The sequence below is a fragment of the Lactuca saligna genome, chromosome 6 (genome assembly GCF_052625555.1).
Source record: "Lactuca saligna cultivar CGN05327 chromosome 6, ASM5262555v1, whole genome shotgun sequence".
NCBI classification, from domain to species: Eukaryota; Viridiplantae; Streptophyta; class Magnoliopsida; order Asterales; family Asteraceae; genus Lactuca; species Lactuca saligna.
Window position 1 is genome coordinate 4,007,350 of NC_136422.1, and position 26,110 is coordinate 4,033,459.

General features: G+C 34.4%; 1 protein-coding gene and 1 long non-coding RNA gene across 3 annotated transcripts; one reads left to right on the plus strand and one right to left on the minus strand.

The window, feature by feature from the left end:
• Positions 1-9,505: 9,505 nt before the first annotated feature.
• Positions 9,506-21,284, minus strand: LOC145001369 (axial regulator YABBY 3-like). 2 transcript variants are annotated; one of them, XM_078960740.1, is made up of 6 exons: positions 21,016-21,284; positions 20,713-20,935; positions 19,401-19,449; positions 19,255-19,330; positions 9,990-10,070; positions 9,506-9,727 (listed from the first exon to the last, which is right to left on the minus strand). In XM_078960740.1, the coding sequence occupies exons 1-6, from the start codon at positions 21,145-21,147 to the stop codon at positions 9,716-9,718; spliced, it is 573 nt and encodes a 190-aa protein (XP_078816866.1). In that variant the 5' UTR covers positions 21,148-21,284; the 3' UTR covers positions 9,506-9,715. The 2 variants fall into 2 exon arrangements, with proteins under 2 accessions (XP_078816866.1, XP_078816867.1); XM_078960741.1 differs by having other exon boundaries at positions 9,506-9,732.
• LOC145001568 (uncharacterized) lies at positions 16,124-17,276 on the plus strand. The gene is made up of 4 exons (XR_013661644.1): positions 16,124-16,269; positions 16,847-16,893; positions 16,978-17,077; positions 17,149-17,276. It is a non-coding gene; the product is annotated as an uncharacterized LOC145001568 (long non-coding RNA).
• Positions 21,285-26,110: the final 4,826 nt, after the last annotated feature.

Sequence of the window (26,110 nt, forward strand, 5' to 3'; positions counted from 1 at the left end):
TTTTGGGTGAAACTCTTTTATTTGTTATATTTATGGTTTAAACCGCTAGTCTTTTAACTTATGTTTATTTATAACACCCTAAATTAGCTTAATTTTCAACCCATGCTTCTTTGTTAACTCTTTAAACAATACTTTTAAAACCTTGCATTACTTTGTATTACTAAGTTTTGGACTTGTATTTGTTTGCATTAAACCCATTTTGTATTTAAGTACTTATATATATGTTTAAATAAACATGCACACTAGGCATTTAAAGATCTTATAGCAACAATTTAGACTTTTATTGATTCCAAAACAATGGGTTGTCACAAATCGCTCCACTCGCTCCTTTAGTTCTGTCCTCGTTTAGGGTTGTTTGCCCATGAGTTTCTGGGACAACGATCTTGGTAACAATCCCTAGGTGAATGCTCCCGCGATCAAACCCACATTGTGCCCTGGAATGTCTAGCATCGCTTTAGTGAACCTAGCAAAATAGTCCTTAACTGTCTCCCCCTCTTGTTGTTTGCACCCAATGATCGAGTGACAATCGCCCTTGTACTTCCGGAGTTGCATGAAGTTGGTTAGAAAAAGGTACTTTAGCTGGCTAAAGTTGCTGATGCTGCTTGGGCATGGTGTCTTAAACCATGTCCCCGCGTTGTCATCTAAGATAGCTGGGAATTATGTGCACCAGAACCATTTTTCTAGCTTGAGGAATGTCATGTTCCATTCGTATGTATCGATGTGGCTATCTGGGTTAGTAGTGTCATCATATGTCTTATGGTGGGGTAGTTTGGCGGTGTTAGGGATTTTATATTCTAGGAGCTCTTTGACGAATGGCGATGTGACACTTCGTAATAGGTAATCTTGGTTTGGGGTTCGCTAAGTGAAGGGATACCCTGACTGTTGTATTGCCAAAAAGAGTTGTACCAACATGTTACTATAGGCTGTAAGGTCTGGCGTTACTGAGCCGTAGAAGTTTGATGGCTGAAATGGAGTAGGGAAGGTGTGAGTCATGGGTATTTGTTATTGGGCTATAGATATTTGCTGTTGGACCATGGGTATTTGTTGTTAGGCCATGGGTATCTGCTGGTGGGCCATGGGTATGTGCTGTTGGGCCATGGATATTTGCTGTTGGGCCATGGGTATCTGCTGGTAAGGCGCGAGTGGTGATGTTGACGCGGTGCCCGCCATCAATGATGGGTGATTCTATGGTTGTGATGTAGCATTTGGGCAAGTTATAGTGTTGTTTGCATGTAAACTGCTCACAAGAGGCGTTATGGGTGTTGTTTGAGGGTTGCTACGACCGGTGATGTTAGGGAAAAATGGCGGCAAAGGGGGTAAAATGTATTGGTTAGGCACATCGTTATTTGGGAATGGTGGGGACGTGACATGAGTCAGGGTGGATGGCGGCGTTTGTGTCTAGCTTAAGACCGACTGCATGATTGCTGCAACGGAGGGTGACGAGTCATCTAGTAGCGGTACCGTCGCGGGGTACGATGGCAGACCTCCGAATGATGGTGTTGGATCAAGAGTTGGTGACAGGCCACCGAATGATGGTGTTGACTCTAAACACAGTGGCAGGCAATCAGATGATGGCGCTACTTCAAGAGATGGTGACAGACTACCGGAGAGTGACACTGCTTCAAGAGATGGTGGCGCTACTGGAGTGTCGGTTGCTTCTAATGACACCATTGGGTGTATCGGGCTGGTTCCAATGGCTCACCCGTCGTCTTCTTCGTCAAGCGTGGTTAACTTGAGATGTCAGCCGCTCCGAACCACCTTAGTTGCTGAGAGATGGTCGTCGGAATAGAACCTAAAAGGTCACAAAGAAGAAATGTCACCCGGTCTCCGGGATGAGGTCCTGGAAAGACGCTCCGACGGTCAAGTTAGTGGGATGAATATGGAGTGAGAAGGAGAATGATCGGGGAAGAATAGCTTACCTCTCAAGGCAAAGTTACTGGCCTTTTATACTTCGGATTTTCCTCGATCCGTACGAGGGACAAGAACTGTGGCCCCAACAGGATCTGTCATCCTTATTGGAGGACCATGTTCCACGTTCGTGTCTGATCCAATGATTGGTCCACGCGGTAATGCTTTGGCCATGCTCTTTGTCGCCTAGAGCCATTATCTTTGGACTGTAGCTAAGGACAATCCTTGGCAAGGGCAGACTTCCCACACGGTCGCCTTGCGGGGGTCCTGGGTTGCCAGAGCCGCCGGGTCGCCAACCCAGGCTTCGATGGGAACTCCTCATCGGGGGTTCGCTTGTTCCTGGCCCGCTCTGAGGGGCGCATCATCAAAAACATTTTTGAAAATCTTTTCCTTAGTTTGAGACTGGATTCACACAAGTGTCCCTCCAATTCACTCAAACCAAGGCTCTGATACCAACTTGTAACATCCATAAAAATCAAGCCAAATTTAAACTTTTCCAAACATTTCAAAACTTTTAATTATTACAAAACTTGTTTTCGAAATAGTATTTCATCAGAGTATCCTGGACACAAATCATAAACCAGAGGAGCTGTACGAACACGCCTTCGCCTTTCCGTGATCATCTGATGTACCTGAAACCAAAAACTGAAATTGTAAGCCCAAATCTTAGTGAGTTCCCCCAAAATACTGATACATAAAAACAATACACATAATAATAGCATTTAATTGGTCCACAGATCTATAGACTGGATTACCCACTAGGCCCACAACTCACATCTGGCATGCCTCTGAGCCCACAACATAAGTCTGGTTTGCTTCCGATTCCACAGCTTATGACTGGCTTGCCCCCTACAGTCCTAACACTTAAACATAAATGATCTATCCTTAGTACGCGTCTAGCATATCACTTGGTCCTCAGCTCGTATCTGGCAAGCGAATGAGTCTTCAGTATGAGTTTGGTATGCCTTCCCGACCCTCATCACATATCTGGCATACTCCAGGGTTTGTTGGTCACTACACGAGGCAGTGCAACCTCAACCCTACCCACACGAACATGTCTACATATACAATTAATTTCACATACAAATAATCAAACAGTAACACATGTAGTCCTACAGATCTACCTAACTGGAATAACAAATTAGCATGGATAACTATCTCACACTCAACACATCATCAAACAACTGGGAAATCAAATCCAATTGGCCGATGTTAGTGCCTTAGACCGCTTAGTATAGTGAGGATAACTCACATCTTAACTGTCGAATTGAATTGATAATTCAAAATCTCGAACCACGACCATGAACTCCAACACCTGTCATTGCCATAAGATATTTTCCTTAAATTCCAATTTACCAAAATACCCAAGAAGTTAACTAGTCAACCCTTGGTCAAAGTCCAAGTCAATGGTCAAGGTCAACATTCCATGTTGACCCGACTCGTCGGGTGTAGTTCACCGACTCGTTGAGTACTCCCTGAACTCGAGGAGTCGTGAAATCCCCCATCTACTCGCTGAGTTCCTACATGATCCAAAAGTTGAGAAAACCCTAGCTGACTCGCCGAGTCCTCATATTAACTCGCCAAGTCCATGCAGAAACCCTTGCACAATAATCTTCATCGGACTTGCCGAGTTGGCCATGCAACTCGTCAAGTCCCTTTAATCCATTCCAAAGCCTCATATTGCAGATCTAAGCTCTTAATGCATACTTCTTACGTAAAGGTGAAAACCTTACATACATACAAGGTGCTAATGACTTAAATCAAGCTAAGGAAGAGATTCTAGACAAGGGAAGTACACTAGCATGCTAAAGACTGAGACTTTATGATTGTAAGGGCCAAGATGAGCCTAGCTCGAAAGTTGCAACTTTAGATATTTGTTCATCACTCGAAATGAAACACCACTATGCCAAAATGGCCCCAAAACTCAAATATAGAAAGATCTAGCTATAAGGAGATAAAGGTAACGATTTGATACCTTCAAATGATGCTAAAATGGGGGTAGACTTCAAATCCACACATGTTCCTTGCCTCAAACTACTTGATCTTCAAGCTCCTCTCACCAAGATCCACCTTCCAAGCTTAACACACACAAATATGGATAGAAAATGGCAATTTAGATTTTTAGGACTCACAAGGGGCTGTAAAGGAGGCTAATGACCCTTTAAATAGGGTGCAAAACCCCAGAAATTAGGGTTTCATTCTCAAGCTCGAACTCGTCGAGTCATCTCTCCGACTCGACGAGTTGGTTATTTAAAACATGTGGCTTCGAAATTCCTACTCGATGAGTCAGGGCATCAACTCGTCAAGTAGACCTTTTAATATGAAAAATAAAGGTGTAGAAATTAATACCTAAGAGTTGGGGCGTTACACTGGGTGTACGTAATCAAAGTTTAAACCCTAACTTTAGGGCATGAGCCCTATTTAAGCATTTTTATGACGTTTGGACACTTAATTTTATTAGCCTCTATTGCTAATTGCGTCCCCAAAACCCTAGTTTACCATTATGAGTATTTTTTTTAGCTTGGAAGTAACTTTAGTGGCCATTTTAGTGTGCTTGCAAGAAGAAGAACTTGGTGATCAAGCTTTGGTTGAGGTTGAGCTTTGAGATCCCGAGTCTACATCACCTTAGGAAGCTTTTGAAGGTAAAAAGCTCTTATCTTGGTGATTCTTTTTGGTTATTAAAGTTAGGGCTTGTTATGAGCTAATTATTGGTCCCATGAGCTCTCTTGTGAGTTTAGGCAACTCTAGGAGTTTGAGGTGTTAGATATCTGTCCCGTAGAGGTGTTAGGTGCATAAAAATGTCTCCTTGATGAAAGACATGATCCCATGCATGAAAGAAGATCCTTAATGAGAGACTTGTTGGACAAGAGTAGATGTTGGGCTCCACTAAGGCATGCTAAGGCATAAAGTTGCCAACTTTATGTCTTAGAATCCTATTTTGGTCGAGATTTGGAAATTTAAGTGTAGGGTTGTAAGAAATAAGCGCTTAATCGATTATGGTGGTATACAACTTAGTACGCAGGGCGTACCAACGTGTAAGCAACGCATATTGGCTTGCGGACTCGTACGCCAAGTGTACACAACATACACTAAGCGTATACCCTTTAATGGGCTTTTGGAGTTCCGTTGGCCTTAGAATTTTGGGCGTTAGCTATTTATTGGGCTTTTGTTTGTGGGCCTTTATCAACTCAAGTTGGGCCTTATGGGCCTTGGGGCCGAATGGGGGGCTAAGGGTCAAGGTTGGTTCGACCCATTTTAGGTGTGGTGAATGGGCCTTACCCTTAGGAGTTGGATGGAATCTAGGCCCATGGCTATGTCTTTTTATCATTTCCTTATTAGAATAATTTGTTTATGTTCAATGTGGGATCTTTTTTGGTCAGTAGTCGAGCACTTAGTATTTTTCAGTAGATTGAGGTGAGTCTTCTGACTATGTTCATGGGTCAAAGGCACCAATGACGACCCATGTCTGATCACGTAGAACGTTGTTAACTTTTGTGATAATTGTATAGAATACCAAGGGGGTAGCCCATGACACTTGAGTGTAAGACTAGGATTTGTCCCTCGACTTCACAAGGAAAGACCATGGGGGTAGCCCATGTCACTCATATGTAAGATCGGGATCTGACCCGCGACATTGTGAGTAAAGACCATGGGGGTGGCCCATGACACTTCCATGTTTACTTTTTAGTATGTGATATGATTGGGAAACTCACTAAAAGTTTCCTTACAATTTATATTTGTGGTTTCAAGTACTTCTGGTACTAGGGGAAGGGCCTGACTTGATGGCGCAACATTCACTCCTCACTAGTTTTTCGCAATTTGAAATTTTACTCTGATAATTTGATATTATTATTAATGAATAGTTTTGGAACAATGCGATGATTGTAACTTTTGTGTTTACTTAAAATGAAATATTTGATCCTGGTTTTTGGGTTGTTACAACAAAGCTTTTGAATTTTATAATCTTAACTTTTTGAATAAAAAGTTAATCATTCTTCTTGTTTCTACTCAATACCCTCAATCAAATTTCGCAAACGTAATTCTTGAGTTTTCATCAAATAACCAATTACATAATTATTTCCTCCAATATCTACTATAATTTGAAGAAGAGAATTGATCTTTGAGTTCAAAATCTTGAACTGCTTACCTGACATAATTAGTTCATCAGGAATATCTTCTTCATCTAGATTGAATTGAATCTCTACAAACGAAACCATGACATATTCATCATCGGCTTTGTCTCCTTGGTGTCACTTCTCACTGGATTATAAGGAGAAAAGAGTAGTGATGGGTTCTTGCATAACACCAAAAAATGTTGATGAGACAGTCGAAACAAGAACAAAAGTAGGAATAGGTGATGTTGGTAGTGGTAAAGCTGTTGAAGTTGCAATGGAAGTTGTGACAGTAGATTTATTATTGATCATCCCTTTATCCATGTTGACATTTGTGTCCTTATTAGATAAGTTCACAGTGATGTCTGTGAAGGGTTTCGGGCATTCTAACACTCCTAAGGTGTACATGCAACCCTAGATACCTTGGATCTATGTTTTCTCTATTATACATGCAAACTTTCAATTTTCCAAGACATCACCCTAACTAGCATACTATGGAGTATATACAATACAAAAATCTAGTTGAATGACATACCTTTTCTTATAGCTTGAAACCTTAAGCCTTTAAGAGCCTAGCACACCAAGTGTGATGCCTCAAATGATTCACACAACACCACCAACAATTAGAAGAACTTGAGAGAAGTTTACTTGCACTCAATATTTGCTAGCCCTCTTTCCTTTCACTTAAGTGTCGATTTTGGTAGCTATGGGGTCCTTTATATAGTGTGACACAACTAGGATTACACCATGCAAACCCTAATGTGCATGACTTTCCACATTCCTCATGCTCCATGGGTTTTAACCTCCATGGAGTATCTATGGGTCACCACATGGGTTTAGCCCAATTTAAAGAACTATGGATCATAAGCTCACTATATAAGAATGAATGATTTACACAATCAATCCCCATATATTTAATTAGTCTCTTTTGATCACAAAATTGATTCCAAATTAATTCTTTGATCATTACTAATTAAATAATATGATTTCATATTAATATATTAGAACTTATAATATATTAATAAATCACAAGTATCCTCTTCTCAAAAGTCCATCCTTACAAATTGTTCCGGTGCCATGCAACCCAAAAGGACCATGCTACTCTCGATTCAAGTACATACCAATTATACTTATGGGCTTAAACATTAAATCCAATAATCTGGAGTTCCGAACTCCTCCTGACCGAAATCGGTATTCGAAACCTCGGACGGTTTGACTAAAGCCTTCTTAGGAATGTCGGTTTGTTGTTGGTCTCCTAAATTGATGTTTGTATCCGTATCATATACGTTTACGGGGACACCTCCTCGAAAGTCGACTTGATATGGGTATCCTTTTGTGGTGAACCAATAAAATAATCCTCGATTCGAATGTCCGACCTAGCGCTATCACTATTATTCTCGTCCTTGACAGTTACGTTCTCACGTAGAACACTAAGTTTTAACTGTTGATCCACATCTAAAGCTCGATGTTTCTTTGAGGATGGGGATCTTGGATACAAAACTTTATGAACAAGAACTCCCCTCCTGGTAAATTGTAACTGTTTAACCTTCTTTGGACCACCCTCAGAAGAAACAGGATTTGCGGGTTCGAAAACATTGGGTTCAACACTTTCGACAACTTGCTCTTGAGCATATGTCTTGATGGGAGAATCAGAAGGTTTCTTAGTAGGTTTCTTAGTACATTTAAGAACCCCAGTTTTCATTGCTATGGTTTCTTTAACACATTCCTCCTCCATTACTTGTGGTTGTTCTACTTGTTTCTTTTTCTTCAGAGCCTTAGACCCTTTTGATTTTCCTTCTACCCTTTTGTGAGAAACTTTTGGTGGAATAACCCCAGTTGGATTAGAAGACTCAATCGAATCCAAATATTGCACCAACAACTGATTTTTAGGATCCACCAATTTTGAGCATCGAATCCAGAATTCGAGCAACTTTGGGAAAGACATTAGTATCATCCAAAGAAACCCTGAGCAGTCATCATCAGGAATTTTGCGGTATTAACACTTGATCGAACCATAATATTCTCTTGACTTAAGATCTCCTTTATAATTAATCCCTAAAACTGTGAACTTGACACACCAGTCGCTAGCTTCGTGTGAGAGATTGAAATTCCAAATTCTTCCCATTAAAGTGAAGCATAATCGACATTTAGACTATAGTATAATCCTGCCATAACAGAGTATACTTCAAGCTTGGCTTTATCAAGTCCAAAGATTCTTCATGTCTAACATCTTAGAACGATCCTAAACAAGAAACTCTGAACACATGGAAGACTGGACTTCTTAAAGTGGCTAATTGCGATGAGTATAGGTTGATGTCCCATTTCGTTGAACATATGAATAACTTGATCATTGTAACTTCACTGAAAGTACCTGAAGTTGGTAGTCTCAGAAATTGTGCAAATTGTTTCCGAGTGAGTTTTTGTTATTAACGGTGTAAAAGTTTTTTGATTGTTCTTGATAGCTCTAGGTTAACTCACGAAGCAATGACTTTTACTAAAGCACGACATATGTGTTGAGAAGAAAGGAATTTCAGACAACAACATAATCCCATATAGACATGACATGGCAATTGAAATCGATTAAAATAAGTCTAGGTAGCCTCCATAATCCCATAATCCCACATAGATATGACTTGGCAATTGAAACTGATTAAACAAGTTTAGGTCCAAATTAAACAGGTTAAAACAACAGGTGGCCTCCGTAATCCCACATAGACATGACTTGGCAATTGAAACTAGTCAAAACAATCCAGGTCCCAATTAAACAGGTTAAAATGGACTTCATGAATCAATAATGCAAAAACATATCACAAATGACCATTTAAACCGAAACCAATAAGTTCGTTGGGTACAGTGACAATAACTTATGTGTGTGTTCTATTTGTTTGACTTTTCTTGTGCATAACTAATATAATACTTGCAAAATTCGAAAACTGAAATTGACTTTTGGAATTCAAAATAAAGTATAATTGTAAAACGTTATGAATTGAAGTACTTAAATAAGGAAAAACTAGCACCTTAGCATATATAAAGTAGTCTATAACCAAAAGATTTCTAGTCCAACGGTATCAGGTGGTGCCTTCCTCTTTGAGGTCGAGGGTTCAAGTCCCGTCGTGAACATAGGTAGAATTAGGTTGTAGTTTAGGAGTAGATTAATATATTTGTATTTGCCAGTTAAAAAAAAAAAAAAAAAAAAAAAAAGTAGTCTATATATACTCTTTTAAGATTTAGAATTATGGTAGTCCCGTACATTCACACAACTCTATACATTGATTATTTAAGGAGAATGTATCCATCTGATGAAACATCACACACTGCATTAAACAAAAAAAACATATTTGTTTTTTTTCGTCTTTTTTTACTTAGGATTTGTTCGGTGTTTATTTTAGGGTTCCTTTGTTTAAAACAATTGTAGCTAAGGAAATTTATCGTTTCAAAGTAACCCCATATACATTAACAAACAAACAATAAAAACATCATACATGTGAATATAATTGTTTAAAAAGATATATTAAAACAATTATAGTAGTATATTACATTAGAGTTTGAAAGGTGCAAACATCTAAAGCTCGCCAGCTAATTAGGGTTTCAAAAGAATCCAAGAGAGAGACGAACTGAAGTTGGTAGCAATAAGGCGATACACTAACATTTGCAGAAGCAAAGAAACTTCCTTCCATTAAACCAGCTCCTATCTCCTACATCAATATCTGCACTAAAGTATAAAAATTATACAATGATTACATATATAATAAATTGTATAAACTTAATTTATCCAATTTATCAGGCTAATAGAAAACCATATGCCAACTCAAAATCGTGTCTCTTTGAGAAAAAAGTTATCAATATTGTTAAAATTTAATAAAAAAACAAACTGAAATTATCTGTATCGAATTTTTGATGTGGAGTAATATCTGAAAGCTGTCATGTAAGAGATATGTCATATGTGAACAGTGTATACTGTATACGTACCTGTTGGCGCATACTGCTCTTGTTGACAGCAGTAGTTTGATCACCCATGAGACCAAAGTGAATGTGTGGAAAGTGAGCCCACTGCAAAAGATCAACATTATTTTTTTTTTGTTAACAATTCATTTTTTAATTTCATGCATATTTTTCTATTGAATTATTTAAACAATGTTACTTCTTTGGTTAAAAACATACATGTAGATTTATAAAAGAACGTTTATAATGAATCGAATTGAATATTTAATTTATCTTATTAATATGAAGGAACGATTAGAATGAAGAACGTCAGAAAAAATACCACATTGGTATTTAACAATTTTTTTTTGAATGGCAAGACTGTTATTAAAACTAGAGAGAAACTAAATGAAAACAAATTACATTCATAAATCCCTAAGTCAAGTTACCAAGTCCATTAGCTCTACAACTAACCCAAGAAAACGAAAAAAAACAGATCTACAACTAAATGAGATATGGTTTTTGTCTTGCCTTTAAAGTCTTTCTATAGGACTGCAAAACCAACAAGAAGTCCCTAATGAATACTTCAAACTTAGCAACCTCAATCGGGGAGAACATGGTGTTGAACGAGCCTAAAATAAGATGGTCAATTGTGTCCTACTATTTAAATGCCTATCTGGATGCCTTTTCAAATAGCAAGACACGTAACTTCTTTGTTGCCCCCACAACTCAATCTTTCAATCTTGGATTCGAAATGGAGTTCAAAACTCTATCCAATTTTGGAACTTGAAGAATGGTTAAGAAGCTCCTTTTCATGATTCTTTCTTTCTTAGATTGGTTATAAACGTCAAATAATGCTAAAGAACAATCTAAATTTAGTATAAAACAAAGAATAATAGTGTATGTAGGTTAAAAACGAGTTTCATAACTCAATGGACAAGGTTGCAACTCGATAAAATTTTAGTGTATATTGCATAACCGTAGCATACTAAACTCACTACTAGATTGCCAACTTTATCCTATTAGAGTCACACAATATGGAGGGTACCTATTGGGTTATGATTATGTATTTGATAAGAACACCTTATTATGATTTATGAGGAACATGTACCAAAAGGCAAGACTACACACCAGTTTAGGAGTGGAACCAATCCAATTACATGGATCAAACATATTTAAAGGCATAATATATACTGCTCATGCATTAGCCAAACCTGGCCTATCCTAGGTAAGGAAAAATGAATTATAAGTCCAACGAAGTTTCCAAACCGTTCAAAAAACCCCAATTATGTTTTGTCTGCTCAAGAAAACCCAACGAATTTAACCTTTTGTCTTTAAAAAACCCAACTACCTTACATTTCTCATTTAGGGTCAACCGACTAATGAAAGTCAACGAATGATATGTCTTATGACGTGTAATTAAATATCAGAAAATGACTTGTAAGATCAATGAAGTTTCAAAACCGTTCACAAAACCCCGATCATGTTTTGTTTGTTGAAAAAAACCCCAACGAACTTACGCTTTTTCTCAATTCTCATTAGAGACAACCATATTCATTAGGTATACAACTAGTTGACAATGACATAACATTATATTTAATGACATGGAATAAACAGATTATAATTGCCCTTTATATATTGATTTAGGGCTTGGAGAAGAGAAAAGCGAATGACGTCTGTGTTCGATCTCTTGTAATAGCTACTTCTTCTTTTTCCTCTCAATCGTTGATGTCCAACTCAAGATCTACAAAGAAGATATGTGATGATGAAAACCCTTGTGGATGTGGATGCCCTTCTTGGATTTGGACATCTACAACAGCGAATCATCCATAGAAAAAAGTTTAGAGCTTGTTCGAACAGATGTGTAAGTGTAATTGAAAGCTTTATCATGTCCATTTTAATAATTTTTTTTGAAAGAAACCAAACAAATAGATAGAATATGGACATGATAAAGCTTTCAATTACACTTACCCATCTGTTCGAACAAGCCTTGAACCTTTTTATCTGGATGATCCTCCGTTTTTGATGTCCAAACCCAAGAATGGAGTCCACATCCACAAGGGTTTTCATCATAAAATATCTTCTTTGTAGATCTTGAGTTGGACATCAACGATTGAAAGGAAGAATAAGAAGCAACTATTACAAGAGATCGAACACAGACGTCGTTCGTTTTTCTCTTCTCCAAGCCCTAAATCGATATATAAGGGCAATTTTAATCTGTTTATTCCATGTCATTAAATATAATGCCATGTCATTTGCCAACTAGTTGTATATGCAATGAATCTGATTGCCTCTAATGAGAATTGAACACAAGTGTAAGTTTGTTGGGTTTTTTTTTTCAACAAACAAAACATGATTGGATGATTGGGGTTTCTTGAACGGCTTTGAAACTTCGTTGGTCTTACAAGTCATTTTCCGATATTTAACTACACGTCATAAGCCATGTCATTCGTTGACTTTCATTAGCCGGTTGACCCTAATTGAGTAGTGAACGAAAGTGTAATTTTTTTGGTCTTTTTTAGACAAAAGTTTAAGTTCGTTGAGTTTTCTTGAATAGACAAAACATAATTGAGTTTTTTGAACGGTTTGAAAACTTCGTTGAGCTTATAAGTCATTTTTTCCTTAAGTAAACCCTGACTATTCCATATTTTATAGATATGAGTGTCTTGGACAATTATTGAGGGTTTATTAGGTTTATTATGGTTCTAAAGCTATTATAAGGTAACAAAATCGTTATATTTAAGAGGTATGATCCTTAGTTATAGGGGACTGCCATGGCACCAAGTTCGTACCCGTTGTTTTGACCTCTATAGAGTGGAGCATGATCAATCCTAGTCTTTAGAGGAATTCATACCTACAACAACATGAGTATAATCCTAGTCTTTAAAGGAATTCATACCTACAACAACATGAGTATACCCCCAACGTAAGTGTTACTTGGTTCTTTTTTAGTATTTCACTGTACACTTTTATAGTACAAAGGCTAATCTCATAGAAAGTAATTAACGATTTCAGTTCATTTTTATATTTCCAGTATTACATGTGGTAATAATTTATTTTAAAACTAACATTCATACAAAGGTTACTACTAGGACTATATTAGTATATACAAACTTCGAATTTGTCCATTTTATAACACGAGATATATTTATGGGTCATCTCAATAAATGTGACTAAACGAACACACGTATCGATGTTCAAGTGTAGTGACACTTGTCTTTGTTTTCCATTCTAGATCAAGAAATAAAATCATCTAATATAGTAGGTTGATGTGATACATGCCTTATGCTTGACACATGACATCATATAGATAAATGGAAGGATGATGACCCAATCATAAAGGCACCACAAAATTATTTAAGTTGAACAACCATGAAAGGCAACATAATCAGTTGACTTGGGTGGTGGAGGATGTGTAAGCTAGCACTATCCAAAGTTTCTAACATCACTAGAAAGTCATTTCTTCAACAAGGTGGATATTGTTAGTGTATATGGAGTTTCAAAACATTATAATGCCACTATAAATTTTTTTACCTTGAACTTATTAGGGTCAAATAATATGGAGCGTATTTCACTATATGAAAGTGTTTATTTTCTTACTATATTCTTTTATCATTTTATTTTGTTACATTTTAGGTCAATGTTGTGTTTGGGCAAATATTTCCTAGTTTTTGTAGATTTCGTGAATGATCACAATCATTCTAGAGGCGTGCTTCTATAACGTAACACTTTTTCATAGTTAAAATAATCGCCTTCGTTACTAACGTCATCAAACCCATCCGAAGTGGTACATATGGAGCACTTCCAATGCAATTTTATTCTTTGGAATGTGTCTTGTTTCTTGGTTTAACCATTTGCAAGGTGTCCTTGTATGATGCCGACTCTAATACTAGTTGCATACATAGAGGACCTTCATAGGTTAGTGGTTAAAAATTTATCATACGTATTGATTTCCATGTCTAGCTAACGATATTGTATTCTTTTGTCAAATTTGAATTTGTATTCTTTTAAAATAAGACTATTTTATATTAAAAAATGTCCAAATTAAGTGTTCACTTTATGATAGTATTTTTTAAAACAATAATAGTTTATTAATAAACATATATATAGTTTTTGTGGCTCATTAATCACATTAATTTTTTTTTTTAAATAAAAGATCATATAACCACAAAAACATTTACTGAATCCAACCTATGTTGGATATAGTATATATATTGGTTGTAATATATAGTGAATTCAACGTTATATTATATAATATATTAATTTTGAACTTCTTGATAAATAATATTTTGTTGTGATTGTTTTTTTTTTCTTTTTTTATGGGGGGTTCCTTTAATTTTTTTTCCTCTTTTCCACGTACTTTGGTGGTGTCCTTCACCGCTACCATTTTACACGTGCTATGAAGGCTAGAGTCACCATATACGTGTTGCGTTTTCCCTTGATCTTCTATTGTCGACTTCCACCACCACCACACTGAGAGTTTTACGTTTTCGACATTTATCTCATCTAATCTTCCAGTTCTTTTCGCCGGTCCTTTTTTTTTCTCTTCGTTCAATTACACTACAAGAATAACCGGCAATAGCAGTAATGGGGACTTTTAGCGGCGACAAAAAACAAATGCGTTTTTTGTCGCCGCTAAATGTCTCCGTCGCCACTAAAGGCTTATTTTGGCGAACCATGTCATTTCAATTTCATCGGTCGATTTAAGAGATGATCCAACGACGCAGAAAACCCCACGTTGTTTTCTCTCACATGTGTCGCCGCCAATGAGTACGTGTCACCGTTAAAGGCCGTCGACAATAAAACCCTTCTCTGCTCCATTTTTCTGTGTTCTCCCTTCTTCTTTCTCATCATTGTCGACGACCTCATCAAAATTTCACAAAATTTTTCGCAATTTCACCCATCTCTGCTCCATTATCTCCTTTTCCTTTTCCTTTTCACTTCTCCTTACTAAATTTCCAGCATTGATGTGTATTTATATGTGTATTTTGTGTTTGTAGATATGGATGTGTATTTATATGTGTATTTTGAATGTATTTTATGTATGTATATGTGTGTTTGTATGTGCAATCCTATGTATATATGTATTTTTATGTATAAGTATGTGTATTATGTATGTGTATGCATATGTGTATTATGTATGTGTGAAGTTTGTATGTGTATTATGTATGTATATGTAGAAATACATATTAATAGTAGCACCACTTTTAGTGGCGACGGAGAGCATTAGCGGCGATGCAACTTTAGCGGCGACGAATAGAGCATCATCAACGACAAATGGAGCATCGGCGACGAGCCAACAACGACGACCCTTTAGCGGTGACATGTCGCCGCTAATATCTTTAGCGGATACATGTTGGACCTTTAGCGGCGACGCCTGTCGCCGGTAATACTCTTATTTCTTGTAGTGTACCCCACAACTATATGTTGATTAAGTTGTTGGTTATGTTGTTGAAGACGGTGAGGGAGACAACAATTGGATTCTTCTCCGTGAACTCCTCAACTTACTCTCCATGGGTTTCTCCACTGGTCCATTTTACGAACCATTTTTGTAGATTGCTTTGTGCTGGAAACAGTGGTCCGTCCAGTTGTCGTGTATCCACAAACCACTGCGTCTCTCTCCTTCTATCACCTCCATGTGCCTACTGCTTGGATCGTTTGGGGTATGTCATAAATTTTGTGGTAAGAATCAAAATTTCAGGTTATTTTTTTACCATATTTTATTCTTTCTATGTTATGTGGTTGGTGCTTCGAAGCCCTAAATCCATATTCTCTCTCTTATTTGCACGAAATCAAATCGATGACTTGACTTGCCTCAGGAACAAAGGGTAATAGAAAACACCGTCTCCGTATCTACCTTGATAAACTTTATCTGAGCCCTAAATAAATTCCAACGACACTTACAATCGATGAGGGTGATACGATGATTCGATTGCCAGATGGTTTTGAAGATAGGGTTAACGGGAGAGGTTTAATTGAGCGGCAGTGGGAACCTCAACTGAAGATTTTGGGGTATTTTGCTACGGATGGATTTATGGGCCACTATGGATGGAATTCAAGCATGGAGAGTATATCGATGGGAGTGCCAATGACGACATGGCTGATGCACTCTGATCAGCCAAGAAATGTGTTTATAATTACGAATGTTCTTGGAATTGGTGTAGTGGTGATAGATTAGGAGTGGAGGAAGGAGTTGGTGATGGCGGTAGCGGTAGCGGTGGAAGAGGCTGTTAAGAGACTGATGGGTTCAGAGGAGATGCAGAGGAGAGGCAACAGGTTGGGGGATGACATCAAGAGATCAGTATGATACCCATCTGGGTTTAATCAGGTAACATTTTGTGCTTTTGTTTTATATATCAATTTACAGTTAAAAATTATATGTGCTTCAACTTTTTCTTAGAGTTTAACCAGCTATCCTTGCAGTTTGGTAAATTAAGCATTTTCAAATTTCTCATTTCATTATTTAATACATGTTTGTTTACGCTAGATGAAATTTCTTTTGCTCCGCTTCTATACATGTTTCTGTACATGGTCATTCTCATAATAAAGACTTTACCTGGGTAGGGTTATCTTGACTTTTTTTAGCAGTAGGTTTGTCTTATACGCAAGTATTCATCTTAGATGATATTTTGCAAAGACACTTTTGCATGAAGCTATGCACTACATGTCGAATGTTTCACACTCAAGTTGATAAAAATCATTAATTTGTTCTAGGAGTTGCTAGCTATAAATCTAGATTCAATAACCAGCTATAAATTGTTCTATGAACATCATCTTTTCTTATGATTATATTTAATAACCAAATTTAGTAACTTCATGAACAACTTTATGGACTATTGTTTCTATTGATAGCAATTATTTGTGAATAATTTAATGTAACCCATACTTTTTTCTAAATTTTGCAGTGTTAGATCCGACATCATCAAACATTGGGTTGAGGGAGGATGAGATGGTTATTTTCACAGTATTAAACCTTTTGAATTACTTATTTATACCATTATCATTTCCTTATTATTGTTTTCTTGTTTTGTGTTAGTTGGAATGGAAGAATCTAATGGTTATCATCTTTTGACGAGGTTAGACATTTAAGTTAGTAGTAATTGATAATGAATTCGCACTTGGATGCAAACATCAAGGTTCCTCTTTACTGTACGTGCTTAAAACTTCTCAGTTTTGTCATTAACTAGGATTTTCTTTCCATTTATAGGTTCTATTTAGAAGATATGGTTTTTGAATATTGAATATTTGGAGGCTGTGAGTGTGGAAATTAGTCAAAAAGAAAAACAAACAATCTCGAACTGGTAGTTTGTGTGCAAATTTTTGGGATACAGTTATGATATCTTCTGCCAAACAAGAAATGCACTCATATGGAAAGTCAGTTAGTGAGTTCGTGCCATAAAATCCGTTAATGCAAGTGATGCAAGGAACTATTTATTTAAACATTAAGTTGTATATTTAAATTTGTTGGCCTTTTTTGGGAAATATTTGCTAATTTTTGTATAAATGATATGTGAATTTGAGTTCTTATAGTTATTTTTTATGGAACCAAACAAGAAATCAGTTCTAGGCTTCCATTTGATGCTGAATTTGAGGTATATAATAATACTTTTTGAAAAGAAAAAAAAATTCTTATTCTTCTAATTTTTTTTTAAAAGAAACTATAATGTGGTTAAACAAAAAAAATTCTTTTCAGTGGTTAAATAGAAATTAAAAATTAAAAATAAACACAATCTATATTGGTTTTTATGGAATTTGGCCTCTCCAGTATAATTCCAATCATTGTGCTTGGTTGAATTTTATACCCTATTTCTTAAGGTTTGTATGGTTGCATTATTAGTTTCACTGGATCACAACTTCTGATTTACTAATTAATCCCTTGACTTATTATTATCCTCTAGGTGCTTAAAGAAGCATTTGATATATTCTGCAAGAAGGGCGTTTCTGGAAGTTCAAGTGCAAAATTATTTGATGCATGGATTACAAGAGGCCTAATAATTACCAACATTTAAAATTACTTTTTCTTATAGTAACATAGGAAAAATTAGAGCCTATGTAGATCATTCTATAGTTTGTTGTTATTTTCTGTTTTTTAATAAAAGGCTAAGAAATACCCTCCAACTGTTGCAACTCCAACACCCACAACACGAGATTCTTCCCTAGTTATTATAAACTATCATTGATATCATTAAATGTGTATTGTTTTGATCAAACATAGGATAATTATCAAATCGCAAAAAACATATTTTGAAATTATAACTTATTTAGAAAAAAAGTATTTCGAAATTATAATTATTCAAATCTCCAAGGTCCAAATTCTAAAGGAATATATATATATATATATATATATATATATATATATATATATATATATATATATATATATATATATATATATATATATTTTAAGGAAAAAGTATTTCAAAATTAACAAGTTTTGAAATTGGTTGCAAGGACATCTCCAACCCACCCCAAACTTCATTTCTTCTTCAATTCTTCTCCAACTCTATCCCATTTTCACTTCCATTTTTGGAGATATGAATAGTATTCCCCAATATATGAGGGAATACCATTCATATCTCCAAAAATAGAGGTGAAGTTTGGTTGCCAATTTAGTTCCTTTCATTTTTATTTTATACATTTTTAGTTTATTTTATCTACTAATTATAATTTAAATGTAACATTTAATATTTATGATATCACGTTATATACTAATTTAAATTAATTAATCATAAATATAGAGTTTAATTACTAGAGGGTGTATTTGACATTATATATAAATTATAAAAATGAAATATTTTAGAAATATATTTTTAGGGTAAAATATGGGGTAGAAAATAGAATAGGATTGGAGATAAAATACTAGTTACTTTATTTTTTACTAGAAAAATAAAAAATAAAGATAGGTTGGAGATGGTCTAATAGATTTTTCCAAAAAAAAAAAAAAATCCATTGTAAATTTTGCTATTTATGTGATAGTAGTCATTAAAAAGAAAAAAAAAATCCAAACAAATGCGGAAAAAAGTTTTGTATTCAATAGAGAAGTACTGTGGCCATTTAAAGACGACAAAATCTTCTCTTGGTTAGTACTAACTCTTTCAGCAGACCCTTTTTTTTTTTTCAGAACAGCAAAAATCTATTAATTATCTTTGTAATTAAGACCTCGTTTTGTTATCTTTGTAAAACTATATAGTTTGTACCTTGTGCTTCAACAATGGAGTAAAAATAGTTACTAAAAGTCGAATTTTTCTTGGATATAAATAGGTATTAGAGATAATAAAAATCCAAGTAATTTATGAGGAAGAAAGCACATTACGTTCTTTGCAGCAGCACTGAAAGCTTCTCTGTGGCTAATATCCGGATTTCTAGCTTTGATCCGTTGGATTTCTTCCCTGCATTTTATTTCCATTCTTTTTAATATGACAGAAGAAAATTTATTAAAAGTTAATGATGAATACTTACTTGATGAATCGGTTGTAGGCCGACGGGATTCTCTGTCTCTTCTCCGGTGCTGATTAAGCAAATAAATGTCATCAAAAGTTTGCTCTTTTTGGGTCATTCTTTTCTTGAATAAATAATGAAATTGATATTATCAAGAGGCTCTATGCTGTCATCCATCTTTTCTCATTTGTTCCTTCATCGAACTAGCTTTTTATGTACATTTTCCTTTTAATTTGTCAATATCTACGACTTAGTTATCTTATATTATTAATTTAGATAAATTTTGTTGTTTAAGTAGCTAACATATCCACAACAAAGATTGACAATGCTTGTTATAAAAAACTTAAACCCAAGACCACTTATTTGTATGTAGCAGCATCAATAATATCTCTTTGTAAACAAATACTTAAAAAATCTGTCACTTTTTTTATATGTTGTGTTTTTAAAAAGATTAGAAACTGTTTTTTCTCGAACTATTCTCAGTTATGTTTTTAAAAGTATTGTTGAGATTGATTATATCTTAGTACAACTTTTAATTAATAACTTTGTCTTATTTAGACGCTTCTATGTTAATATTTCGTACAAGTCAGACCCTTTTTTAGTCTACATAACTACATGTCCAAGTTAAATTTTTAGTGCTTGTTCCAACTTGTGTTCTGATTGTCAGGAAAGAATGCAATTAATATTTTTATGTAAATGCAAGTTATATCAAATGTTGTTACTTTTTTAAAACAGAAAGAGTTATTTTCAATTTTTCATAATATGTACAATAAGAATATACTTCAAATCTTTATTCTGCAGTGTTATAAACAAAAAGGTCGTACATACTCTAATGTATAATATATACAAACGATTAGGATATATTTTGGTTGTATGTTTTGTACTTTTATAAATAATTAGGGTTATAGTTAAAATGGAAATAAATGAAATAATGACTATAAAGATATTATTAAAAGATGTTAATTTTAAGGGATGTGGGTAAAAAAAAAAATTTAATAAAAAAAAAGTTAAAAGAAAAACGGTTACTTGATGAAAGAAGAGACCAAAAAAGTACTTTGATTTAACCCATGAGGAACATAGAAAGATGAAAAAGGAAAGCTTTCAGGGTGTTCTTTAATTAAGTTCATTTAGGGTTTATAACTCTGTCGACTTTTTAAATAATTTAAACCGTTTTACTTTCGATATATAATAATAAACTATAATCACATTAGGTTTAGGATGAAACTTTAGTATTTTAATCAACACCAAAAAAAAAAAAAAAAAGATTATATATACTGGAGCAGTGATCATAGTCGGAGTTAACTAGCTAGAAAATTAAGGATTTGAAGCTCACGTCTATTAATCACAGGGGGCTTTGGAAGATCAATAAATCTTCCTGGGGCAGTTGTAGAAGTATTATTTGGATCATTCTGATTCATCGGGAAGTGACCAACACGGAACTGATTGACAGCCGGCGGTGGTAGCAACAAGCCACGCATGGTGACCGGCAGGAGGTTGGTGCAGTGGCCACAGCGGACAGTCACCGTCTTGAACAAGCTTGTGGAAGGAACACTGACCTGTAAGTATATACGTACGTATCATTCAAAAAAACCCTAATCAGAAGCAAGAAACCCACAAGAAGAAGCAAGAAACCCACAGCGAGGACGGTGTCGCAACGGGTGCAGTGAACATAGCAGAGCTGGTCTGCGGAGGATGGAGGGATGTGTTCAAGAACTGGTGGTGGTGGTAAGGTGGTGATGGCGGTGGTGGAGGAGGAGGAGATAGACATGTTTGTTTTTCTTTTCTGGTATTGAAATATATGTGTAGGGGATGTTATGATTGATTGATTGATTGATTTGAGATGATGGATTTCAATGAATTTGACAGATTAACAACTTGGTTGGATCTGCTTTTGGGGGCTTATGAGCTGAGCAGCAGATAAAGAGGCAAAAGTAGAGGTGTGGGTGGGAAACTCTTCTTTGTCGCCTTCTAAAAATACGTAAAGAAGAAATGGATAGTTAAAATACGATATGGAAAATAGAATAAGGGGTATGTATAAATCATTATTGTTGTGTGTGGAATTGCATCCAGCTTGTTAAATAATGGATGGCTAGTATACGCTTTTTTTTTGGTCATGGTCATGAATATCGATCACGTCTTGTTTTCAAGTGGATATTCATTTAGAGTGGCTATGTTTTAGTCAATTTAAGTGTTGGGAAAATGATTTAAAAACGTATCGGAGTTTATAAAATGTATAAAAAAGTCATTATTTTTTTTGATATATAAAATATCATGAAACTGGCTACCCCGTAGGTAACCATTAAGTTATTCGGTCTCCATAAATGTTCAAAAAAATATTATTATTGTTTTTTTTGAGTAAATTACCTAAATCATCATTATTGTTTGGATAAAATTGCACGTTTGTTCATAACATTTTTTTTTGCACTCGAATCGTCTTTGTGGTTTGATTTTGTTGCGTTTTTCGTCCCTAACATACATAAATTTAAGGACCAAACGTGTAATTTCGACCAAACCATAGGGACGAAAAACGCAACAAAATCAAACCACATGGACGATCCGAATGAAAAAAAAAATTTTTATGGACGAAACGTGCAGTTTTGATCTAATCATAGGAACGATTTCAGTAATTTACTCTTGTTTTTTTAATACAAAAAATATCATTAAAGTATACTATTTATGTACAAAATACACATATCTTCAAATAAAACCTTATGATATCTAGTTACTTCAAGTAAATGAAAAAATGATTTAAAAGCTAATAAAGTTTCCAAAATGTTCAAAAAACAATATTGCACTTTTTGTTAGCTTCGATGTTATCGGATTATGTAGAACACAATCACCGGAAGATCATGAACCATCATATATGTTTACAACAGTTGTGCAATCTCTTTCATTCTTTCACTCAATCGTTCTTATTGTAACATAAGAAGTAAGCGGATAATAACTTTAGTTAAACGTTCTTGCTTCCCGATCACATTATATGTCGCAAACCAAAAACATATATACATTATATAGAGACACAAATGAGAAATGAGTGTAACATTATGTTGTGAAAATTCGAAATGTGGATGTAGAGTAGGAATTGCATTTAATTCTCTGGGAGTAAGAGATGAATAGTCAAGAATAGTAGAAAACCTAGCGTCATATGGCTGATTTGATGACGAGTTATAGTCAAAGTAGAGAAAAAAACATGTGTTAGAGCGTTTGAACGACTTGCATCATAATTGATAGATTTTTAGATGTGTTTTTCTATAATTATATTTAGATACAAATTGATCAAATGAAGAAATGAAAGAGAGTAAACAACCGAAGTGAACTGGTACAATGGTAAATAATTTCCGATAATTGTGTTCTACATAATCCGGAAACAACGAAGTTAAAAAAATGTGCTTTGAAAAAACAACAATGGTATTTTTGTTAACATTTTAAAACTTCAATGATATTTTTTTGTATTAAAATGTATACTTCGTTAGTATTCTTTGTATAAATTGTATACTCAATGATATATTTTTTAAAATGGTGTGTGTGTGTGTGTATATATATATATATATTAAAACGGCAAATAACTAATCTACTCCTAAATAACCACCAATGTCTCCATAGAGACTTGAAACTCTGACCTCTCATATGAGATGGTCACTCCATACCGCTAGACCATTGGCCCTTATATATATATATATATGGTTAGGTTCATGTGAGACGGCCTAATTTTGTGAGACCGTGAGACGCATTTTTTTATTTTATTTTTATTTTTTTAAAATTTTTTTTAGTTAATTCAAGTTCCGAAAATAATATTTAAAAAAAGATTTTTTTGATTTTTCCCATTATTTTGCATTTTAAAATTATTTTTAGAATATGTACAGTGTAATATTCTATTTAGAATATTTCACGTATTTTTAAAAAAAATAGGATTTATTTTTTATTTTTTTTAGTTAATTCAAGTTCCGAAAATAATATTTAAAAAAATAATTTTTAGATTTTTCCATTTATTTTGCATTTTAAAATTATTTTTTACAATATGTCAGTGTAATATTCTATTTAGAATATTTCACGTATTTTTCAAAAAAAAAAACGGGATTTTTTTTATTTTTTTTTAATTTTTTTTTAGTTAATTCAAGTTCTCAAAATAATATTTAAAAAAGAATTTTTGGATTTTTTTCATTTATTTTGCATTTTAAAATTATTTTTAGATTTTGTCTCACGGTCTAATAAAATTAAAATGGTCTCAAATAAACCTGAACCTATATATATATATATATATATATATATATATATATATATATATATATATATATATATATATATATATATATATATTGTATCATGTATATAAATAATATTTTTTAATTTTACGGAAGTGGTTGATATTTAAGTAAGATTATTAAATGAGTTGGAATTTAATCCTGTCGAATCTTGTTTGACGACGTCGCACATTTTTTTTTTTTTTTTTTTTTTTTTTGTTTTAAGCTGTTAACAAAAATAAATCTCATTTAAACAAAAAAAATTATTTCGGAGTATAAATTTTTTATTTTTAGTTTAAACAAAAAAAAATTAATTTAAAAATTATTTTATGTAGCATTTAAAAAAAAGCTATCTGAACTTTTTAATCAAATTTCAAAATTGACTTTAAAAATGTATTTGTATATTTATCCTTTTTAAACAATTCTTATTTATTTGTTTTTTATTTATTTATTTATTTATTTATTTTTTGTAATTTTATACATTTCAAAAAAAAATTATTACTTTTTCTAAACACTCATATAAAAAATAATATCTACTATTTTCTGTTACAAGCAACTAGTTATCCGCTTCAAAGATTTGTTTTAACAACTTCCTACAATGATGAATTAAGAATTAAGATTAAAGGGTAGTGATTTATGGAAGGCTCTATGTCTTTTATGTGACAACGATAAAAAATAATCAAGTATTTATGTTTTTAGAGAAATTGGTTAAAACATAGTTTGAGAAAGATAATAGAATAACCAACATAAGCTAAGGAAAAAAAAATCTAAAAGGACACTAACATCCATATTAGAAGACTAAAAAGCAAAGTTTGAACCTAAGGGAAAAACAAACAATCTTTTTTTAATGTCAAGAATTTAATATAAAACAAGCTAGCAAGAAGCTAGAATTTCATAAGTTTGATACATTCCATGTTTTAGAGTGTCGTATAAAAACAAACAACCTATTTGTGTAGAACCATCGAAGAGCAGCACTCTGAGCGCTACATTTATCACTCTTGGGTGGTTGATACTGTTTTGACTCGTTATGGACCATAGCCTCTCTTTCTGAATTGGACCTTAGTGCTAAAGCGTCAGGGTCTATGTGCGAGGTCGCGAGGGCGATGGCTCAAACCTAGCACTTCCGATGGGTAGTGACTGTTAACCAGGTCGCCGTTTAGATATCCATCTTGTTATCATTGACGCATTCATAGAAAGATACATTAACAAATCCCCTAGGCTAGTAAACGTCATTGTTAGCTTGGCGTAGCTAAGTTGTTCTAGCTTAGCCCTAAATATGTGTTCGGATGGGATAGTTTTGGCATCCATTGATGAAACAGAGCCATCTATGCAGACAGTTTCATCATTGTAATTGTTCGAATTTCCCGCCTTGCATTAAAGACTTCCCTTATTAGGAATGATTTCCTTTTCTTCGTTCTACTGCTCTTCAACTGTCTCTTCTTTTCTCTTCAATTCCTTTCTTTTTCGTCTTGCATATGTTAGCTGTAAATAATGGTAACACCGATCACTAGAATCGAACCTACACCAAAGGAGTTTATATCCTTATAGGCCTAATTTGGCTTTCTTCCTGAGCACGGGGTGCAATATCCTCGAAGGGGGGGGGGGGGGGGCATATTTCTCAGCCACCGGAAAAGAAGGTTGGAGTCCCAATCCCAATTTTTAAGGCAGATTAGCTGTCGACAACCAATTTTTTGATGAGATCATACGTCAGTATGGCTTCTCTATTGACATTCTGAATCCTAACGTTGTCAACAAAATAGTTGGTTTCGAGATGTGCTGTCGAGCTTTGGGCGTGCTCCCTTAATTATGGGCTTTCATGTACTTCTTCAACTCTTTAACTCAATAGGGTGTGCATACGTTCTCTCAGTGGCAGGGCGTCCATGCGTTCATCATAAACCAGAAGGACCCCAAGAAGAGCTGGAAGGACAAATGGTTATGGGACGCCCTGCCACATGAAATTATATATCGAAAAAAACTATTTGACGCCGTCGCATCGCACGGGTACGTTACTAGTATGTATATATATATATATATATATATATATATATATATATATATATATATATATATATATATATATATATATATATATATATATATATATATATATATATATATATCATTTCGTTTTATTTGGATATTTTAGCTAAATTATTCTACTATCCGTAAAGTAAACTTTACTGTTAGAGTGACGGTGGCCAAATATGCTTTTATCACCGGTCTTAATTTAAAAAAGAAACACATAAGTAGGATCTCATAAATTTCAAAGACAAAATTGCAAAAATGGTCCCTGTGGTTGACAAAATTATATGGTTTTGGTCCAAAATTTTTTTGCAGTGCAATAGTTGTCCAATTTCGAAGACTTTGTGTAGTTCTGGTCCCTGTGGTTGGTATTTTCTGTATGGTTTTGGTCCATACTCCATCTGAAATGACCAATATACCCTTAAATATTTCCCTTTTGACTTATTTTATTTAACTTATTATTATTTT